Here is a 7,658-nt window from a genome sequence, read left to right as displayed (position 1 = left end):
TACTAATAACAAGACTGTACATACTCTCATTGAAGTTAACGCTAGGTATTCTTTTTCTAATGGTTTACCTTTGACAGATCCTACTTTATATTGTACTATTATTGGGAGCTTGGTATATCTCACCATTACTCGTCCAGATATTACATATGTTGTTCATGTTGTTAGTCAGTTTGTTGCTTCTCCTACCACTATTCACTAGGCAACTATTCTTTGTATTTTGCGATATCTTCGGAGTACAGTCTTTCAGAGTCTTTTACTTTTATCCACCTCTTTCTTGAAGTTGTGCGCATACTCTGATGCTGATCATGGAAGTGATCCCATAAATCGCAAGTCAGTTACTGCTTTCTGTATCTTTTTAAGTGATTCTCTTATTTCTTGAAAGAGCAAGAAACAATCTATTGTTTCTCAATCCTTAATCGAAGCAGAATATCGTGTTATGACATCTTACCCGTCATCATCTCAAGCAGGGCACTATTACTTTACCTTTTATTTCTTCTTCCTTGCAGATTGCATATTTCTTTACCAACATTCCATTTTTTGTTTTCTTTTTCTAGTTGGCAAACTCTCGATGCTTATAACTGTCGTATTGTGAGTTTGAGGGAAAATGTTAAATAATATATTAATCTTGTTTTATTCATTAAGGGTATAATATTATTTTTAGTTTAACCTATATATAATCTCTTTGTGTTTAAGTTAAACAAGGTACTTTAGCATAAACAGATTAAAGAGAATTCTAGCTTCCTTTTCTTTTATGTTCGTATTTAGTTTGTATAATTGAATTGCTTTAACATGGCAAACACACCACAATGCCTTTCCCTTAGTTTTTAATTAGTTTTTACTTTAGTGCTTAGCTAAACAAAACCTTAAGAAAAATCTAAGAAATTCAAAGTAATTTCTTTCTTTAAAAAATATATATTATTTCCATGCATATGATCAAGTCTCTCAAAAAATAAAAATCATATTTTGCTTAAAAAATATAAAAATACAGTATATGATTTAGCATTATACATACACACACAATATTCAAAAAATACATTTGCATGCACTTTTAGATTTAATAACCAGTTTATTGAATCCATGAAAACTTGGCCAATATTTCAATAATCCCTAAAACTTTTTAATTCATGAGAATTAATAGTCAACATTTTGGTATAAATATTGGACCTACAAGTAGACTGATATTTAAATACCAGAAATTGACTAGAAAATTCTCAGAATTATTTCAGATATTCACCAATTTTAATTGAAAGTATTTTTCACTACAAAATACGAGTTGTGGAAAACTCTTTCATGTTCCATGACAGGTGAATTTCGTTAGGGCTCCAACATGGATTATTTCCACAAGAATTTATATGAGTATACGAGTTTATAATAAATTTAAAATACCAGATTTATTCATAAATTTAAATTTTTGTTCTAAACTATAGATAATTATCAGTAAAAACCATCAATATCTTTAAATCAAATCCAAATTATACAATACATCTGACTAAAGTAAACTAAAAATATCAATACATTTTCTATGACTCCTTGATCCCAACATCACTTGCTCCGCGCGCCCACTTCCAACACACTACGATACATCTACATCGAGAGGAAATTTAAACATGAAATACTTACATAACTTTCTCTCTCTTTCCCACCATAAATGCTAGTACACCCTCTCTATACGCTCTGCAATTACTCCTCTGATGCCGCATCCTCACCACCAATTCCCTTTCTTCTTCCCATTCTCACCTTCTTCAAAGCCTTAGAACTTATCTCCTTCTTTCCCATTCCATTTATCTCTCACCGTGTGCCCTTTTTCTCCCAACATGGTTAGTCAGTCATCTTAAAACCCTCATTAGAACTTAGGGTTTGTCTTCCAAAACCAGCCAAAAAACTACTTCTGTAGCCCTCAAACCTGGTTTTGTAGAGACCCAAAACCTCTTCACATACAAATCTAACCCTCGTTTCCATATAGAACTTCAAAACAATTAAACGCTTCTATATTGTGGTAAGTAGTAATATCATATGCTTATGCACACCTTGTCTTCTAAACACTTCATTTCTCATCACAATAAGATTTCTCTCATTTTAAGTTTTATATGTCCAATGTTTTTCCTTCAACTTTCTTTTCTTTTGTTCTTGGTTTTCATTTTTGCAGGGAAAAGATCAAGTGCTATCGATTGACTTAGATCTTGGTGCGAGTTATAGCCTGGATAATTTTTGCGTTGAAATTTGTTAATTTGTCAGTCTCAAAAGAGGTCCACTTTGTGTCAACTTTTATGCTTAGGACTTGTTTCTTTTCTTTTTATTTTTTTTTCTTTTCTTCTCAATTCCAATCTTTTGGCACGTATAATCTATAAAGGACTCAAGACTTTCTTGGATATACAGACCTTAACACCCTGGTCACTCCTGCTCTATTACTATTTGTAATAATCTTATAGTTTTTCCCTTTTTTGCTCACACAGCTTGAGAGAATCTACTACTGAAACCAACCCCGCATATCATGTATATATATCTCCTCAGGAGAGAGAGAGAGATAAGGATGCTTCTGAGGGTTTGTATGTGAGAGAAAGATATACATGCCTTCTAAAATGGATTTTGAAGGGAAAAAAGACCTGCGTGATTCGAATATCTTTAACTTTTATACTTAAAAAGGGGCGGGGATTTACTCACTCAAGAATGCTTAAGCAAAGGTTAAAGAAAACGTTTGAAGCAACATCCTTCTTGGAATGAACGCAAAACACTTTCTTTGGAGAGATCGGGAGAGGGAGAGGGAGAGAGAGGTGTTAACTCGCTTCTCTGGTCACTAGCCTTCTCCTAATGATGCATGTACACGCATAATTACAGCTATGACTGTGTGGAATACAGTTCACCTTGCCCTAGAAAGTCTATATAACATTTATTATACAGAGAATTCAACCTGATTTTCCTTTTATCCCTCCTTGTACTCTTTTTTTTTTTAATTCATTAATGTTTCTTATCAATAAAGCTTTCCTTATATAGTCTTTTCTTTCCTTCTATGATTCACTCGCCCTTTTAGCATGCCATATCCAAGGAGTTCATTTTTTATTTACTTATTTATGATTTTATTTTTGGCAGATTGCAAGTACAGCTTAGCTTGAACTCGTAAGGATTTATAAAAACGTTCCAACCAAACATGTTCGATAGCCACCATATGCTTGATATGACTCCCAAAAGCTCTGAAAATGACTTGAGCAAGCTCAAAGATGATGACTATGAGACCAAATCCGGCACCGAAACTATGGAAGCTCCCTCCGGTGATGATCAGGATCCCAGCGGCCAACGCCCCAAAAAGAAGCGTTATCATCGCCATACGCAGCGTCAAATCCAAGAAATGGAAGCGTAAGCAGCATCCATCTTCACTCCTATTGATTTCGCAACGATACATAGATCATGCTAATTGATTCTTCTTTATTTTTATTTTTATTTTGCAATTTAAGATTTTTGGTGGTTAATTTATGAACTTTTTTTTACTTAGTTTCTTCCAGGAATGCCCTCATCCGGACGACAAGCAGCGGAAGGAGCTCAGCCGCGAGCTAGGGCTGGATCCATTGCAAGTAAAATTTTGGTTCCAAAACAAGCGTACTCAAATGAAGGTAACGCTTCTACTACATTTCAGGCATCCTCTATATTGTCTCTAATCTTCATAGATATTATTGCAAGGTAAGCATTAACTTCCCACATTTATTAATATCACAAATATTATTTTTCTCTTTAGGAAACAAAAAATCATTTCCCATTCCAGCAATGTAAAGTCCCATTTTTTTTTATCAATTTTAATTTTGGTTTGCAATAAGCTCTTTTTCAAAAAAATAAAAATAAAAATCTAGAATATAGCTTACAGGCTTGTAGATATTGTTAATCGTTCTTTTCATTTTGTAGGCGCAACATGAACGCAGTGAGAATTCAATTCTCAAGGCTGAGAATGAAAAGCTTCGTATGGAGAACAATAGGTACAAGGAAGCCCTAAGCAGTGCCTCATGCCCTAACTGTGGTGGTCCAGCTGCTCTTGGTGAGATGTCTTTTGATGAGCAGCATTTGAGGATTGAGAATGCTCGTCTTAGAGAAGAGGTTACAAAAACAAAACTTCTATTAGTCTCACGAGATCAAAAATTATATTCCCTTGAAACAATATTTTAACAGAAGTGTTGTTTGGTTACAGATTGACAGGATATCTGGAATTGCTGCCAAGTATGTTGGCAAGCCTTTGTCTTCTCTTTCCAACCTTTCTCATCATTTACCATCCCGATCTCTTGATCTCGGAGTTAGCAATTATGGGGCACATTCGGGCTTCGTAGGGGAGATGTTTGGAGCTACTGCTCTCCTTGGAGCAGTTACTGGACCTACTGAGGCAGATAAACCAATGATAGTTGAAGTCGCGGTTGCGGCAATGGAGGAACTAATGAGAATGGCTCAGGCTGGAGAACCCTTGTGGATTCAAGGAGAGAACAATACCGAGGTTCTCAATGAAGAGGAATATTTGAGAACTTTCACTAGGGGAATTGGACCAAGACCTTTAGGAATGAGATCTGAAGCTTCAAGGGAATCCGCAGTTGTTATCATGAGTCATGTTAATCTTGTTGAAATTCTCATGGATGCGGTAGGTTTCTTTCTTGTTCATAGTAAATAGATCCGTATATATTTGCGATATTTTTTGAATATTGGTTAGGACCTAACAAAATAAGGTCTCTAAATCATCACACAAGAATTTATAGATTTGAATATGAGACATAGAAGTTAACCGAGGCAATTTAGCTCACTTCTGGAGCATCGGAAGTTTTGAAGTTCCAAACTAACTATAACGAGATGAAAACTTTGGTTGCAGAATCAATGGTCAACTATTTTCTGTGGTATTGTATCAAGAGCAATGACCCTGGAAGTCCTATCAACAGGAGTGGCAGGGAACTATAATGGAGCATTGCAAGTGGTATAAACAAATTTTCAAATTCCGTAATCTACTGCTATGGATCTATTGATCTTTTTTGTGAATGAAATGGTACCTTCTCCATGCATGATAATCAGCATTTCCATTTGGTTCTACTTCTCAACATACCTATCATTGCTTTCACAGATGACAGCTGAGTTCCAGGTCCCTTCCCCACTTGTTCCTACTAGAGAAAATTACTTTGTGAGGTACTGTAAACAGCATACCGATGCGACTTGGGCAGTGGTAGACGTTTCTTTGGACAGTTTATGCCCTAGTCTGATGTCTAAATGTAGAAGAAGGTCATCAGGTTGCTTGATCCAAGAATTGCCAAATGGTTATTCCAATGTAATACTCTCACTTGAACATCACTTTCAAGGTCTTACTTTCATTGCCACCCTCAAATATAATTGTCAAAATCATCATATGACCATAGATCATGATTGTGAAGGTCGTTTGGGTTGAGCACACTGAAGTGGACGACAGGTCTGTTCACAATATATACAGACCCCTGGTTAATTCTGGTCTTGCTTTTGGAGCAAAGCGTTGGGTGGGAACATTAGATCGACAATGCGAACGTCTTGCAAGTTCAATGGCCATTAACATTCCAACTGGAGATCTATGTGGTAATGTATTTTCATCTTTCTCCTTTAGCTAGTTTCATAGAGCTGAAGGGGTGTGCTCATTTGGATTTTATCCTGATGGCATAACACCTATCAATCTTTCTTCTCAATAGTGATAACAACCCCTGAAGGGAGGAAAAGTATTCTGAAGCTGGCTGAGAGAATGGTGATGAGCTTTTGCACTGGAGTTGGTGCTTCTACTGCACATACTTGGACAACATTGTCTGCAACTGGTTCTGATGATGTGAGAGTAATGACTCGAAAGAGTATGGATGATCCAGGCAGGCCTCCAGGTATTGTGCTCAGCGCAGCGACTTCCTTCTGGATTCCTGTTCCATCCAAGAAGGTGTTTGATTTCCTTAAGGATGAGAACCATCGAAGTGAGGTATATGAAATCAAGGTTTTAGTTTCATGTAGCTTTTAAGCCCAATTTCCTATCAGTAACTAAAATAATTTCAAAGAATTCAAGGTTTTAGTTTCTTCTCAAAGTAAACTTCTTATCTTTGCATACAGTGGGATATCCTTTCAAATGGTGGCCAGGTTCAAGAAATGGCTCATATTGCTAATGGACGTGATCCCGGGAACTGTGTCTCATTGCTCCGTGTCAATGTAAGTTGCCAAAACATGATTGTGCGTGCGCGCTCGCGTGTCCCCTCTTCAGATATCTTATTTCAGAATCATGTCATTGCTGACATAAAAAATAAATTGCAGAGTACAAATTCAAGCCAGAGCAACATGCTGATCTTACAAGAGAGCTGCACTGATTCTACAGGCTCATATGTGATTTATGCACCAGTGGACATTTCGGCCATGAATATAGTCCTAAGTGGTGGAGACCCAGATTATGTTGCTCTGCTTCCATCAGGTTTTGCTATTCTCCCTGATGGACCAGGATATGGCCCTGCAGGAATTCTTGATGTCGGGTCTGGCGGCTCTCTGTTGACTGTTGCATTTCAGATATTAGTGGATTCAGTCCCATCAGTGAAACTTTCGCTTGGATCAGTAGCAACTGTAAACAGTCTAATTAAGTGCACAGTTGAAAGGATTAAGGCTGCAGTAATGTGTGACAATCCTTGAATAAAAGGCCTCACATAAGGTTAGGAAATCCTAGATGCTATATATTTTTTGGCCAAATTATTCCGAAACAAGCAACAAAAATTGCATAAGGGCTAATATTTTTGTGTTCAATTAATAATTTTTGTTGCAGAGGAAAAAGAGTTAGGATGCAAAGACATGAAGCTAGGAAGAAAGATTAAGTTTGCTTTTAATCATATTTAAGTCAAGAACGCATGCACCTCCGATCATCCTTGCCTGGTGGTGTTTGTCAAGGCAGTTAGCTGGTAGTGAAAGGGCATTTTCACCACCCTGCAAGGGTTATAGGTTAGGGTATTGACTTTGCCTGACAAAGATGAAAGTGAACTCAGAACTTGGTAAAAATGCTAGAAAATCTCGCTTTCATCTTTCGTTTTATCTTTAGAGTTAATTATGGCTAGTATTCCTGAAGGTGTAAGTTATTTTGTAATTGTCTAGAGATCTGCTCCGGCTTTTGCATATCTGTTGTTGAGGAAACGTTAGAAGACTGTAGACTACTTGGCTTTCTCATTAACAAACATTAGTTTCACTTTGTGTTGAATTTCTCAATAACTTCTGAATGAATAGTCGCTCTTTCTGTTTGAAACTGCTAATTCTTATCTCTATCAGTAAAATGACAGCCTCAGTTTTGATAACTAGAATCAAGGGAGAAGGTAGGACATCAAGAAAAGCTCCTACCTTGTTCATGCTCATTAAAACAATCCAAATCTCAAGTTCAATCTCAAACTCTTGATGGAAAAATTGGTATACATCAACTGTGAAATCTTAACATGTAAGATCAGAAGCGACTGTAGGAATAGTTCATTAGCCTATTGACAACTATATATGATGGGAGCTAGGCATTAGAAATTAAACTGTGTTGCAAGAACAACTTGAGAACTTCCGAAATACAGTATGGTGAGATGGAGTGACAGCGTATCCTATCGAAAAACCTTAAGCTTTTCGGTGAGATCCAAGAAATGGATTCATATTAACTCGAGCATATATCTATATTGCTTGCGGAAGATGAA

At 36.6% G+C, this 7,658-nt stretch overlaps 1 protein-coding gene across 4 annotated transcripts; it reads left to right on the top strand.

Annotated features, from left to right (window-relative positions):
* Positions 1–1,644: 1,644 nt before the first annotated feature.
* LOC7485428 (homeobox-leucine zipper protein MERISTEM L1) lies at positions 1,645–7,234 on the top strand. Of its 4 annotated transcripts, none has more exons than XM_024581049.2 (13): positions 1,645–1,996; positions 2,147–2,183; positions 3,088–3,351; positions 3,488–3,605; positions 3,892–4,080; positions 4,172–4,609; positions 4,835–4,936; positions 5,081–5,281; positions 5,385–5,559; positions 5,670–5,941; positions 6,070–6,165; positions 6,268–6,652; positions 6,764–7,234. In XM_024581049.2, the coding sequence occupies exons 3-12, from the start codon at positions 3,146–3,148 to the stop codon at positions 6,631–6,633; spliced, it is 2,163 nt and encodes a 720-aa protein (XP_024436817.1). In that variant the 5' UTR covers positions 1,645–1,996; positions 2,147–2,183; positions 3,088–3,145; the 3' UTR covers positions 6,634–6,652; positions 6,764–7,234. The 4 variants fall into 4 exon arrangements, with proteins under 4 accessions (XP_024436817.1, XP_024436818.1, XP_024436819.1 ...); XM_024581050.2 differs by having other exon boundaries at positions 2,147–2,246; XM_024581051.2 differs by lacking the exon at positions 2,147–2,183.
* The last annotated feature ends 424 nt before the right edge of the window (positions 7,235–7,658 follow it).

Source organism: Populus trichocarpa, chromosome 11 (assembly GCF_000002775.5).
Source record: "Populus trichocarpa isolate Nisqually-1 chromosome 11, P.trichocarpa_v4.1, whole genome shotgun sequence".
In the NCBI taxonomy this organism is placed as follows: Eukaryota; Viridiplantae; Streptophyta; class Magnoliopsida; order Malpighiales; family Salicaceae; genus Populus; species Populus trichocarpa.
The sequence above is the reverse complement of the archived record's forward strand: the minus strand, read 5'-3'. Positions and strand labels throughout refer to the sequence as shown.

Coding starts and splice junctions, on each gene's coding strand:
- LOC7485428 (XM_024581051.2), top strand. CDS start 3,146: ATGTTCGATAGCCACCATATGCTTGATATGACTCCCAAAAGCTCTGAA. Junction 4,937..5,080: donor ATAATGGAGCATTGCAAGTG/GTATAAACAAAT, acceptor TTGCTTTCACAG/ATGACAGCTGAGTTCCAGGT. Junction 5,942..6,069: donor ATGAGAACCATCGAAGTGAG/GTATATGAAATC, acceptor CTTTGCATACAG/TGGGATATCCTTTCAAATGG.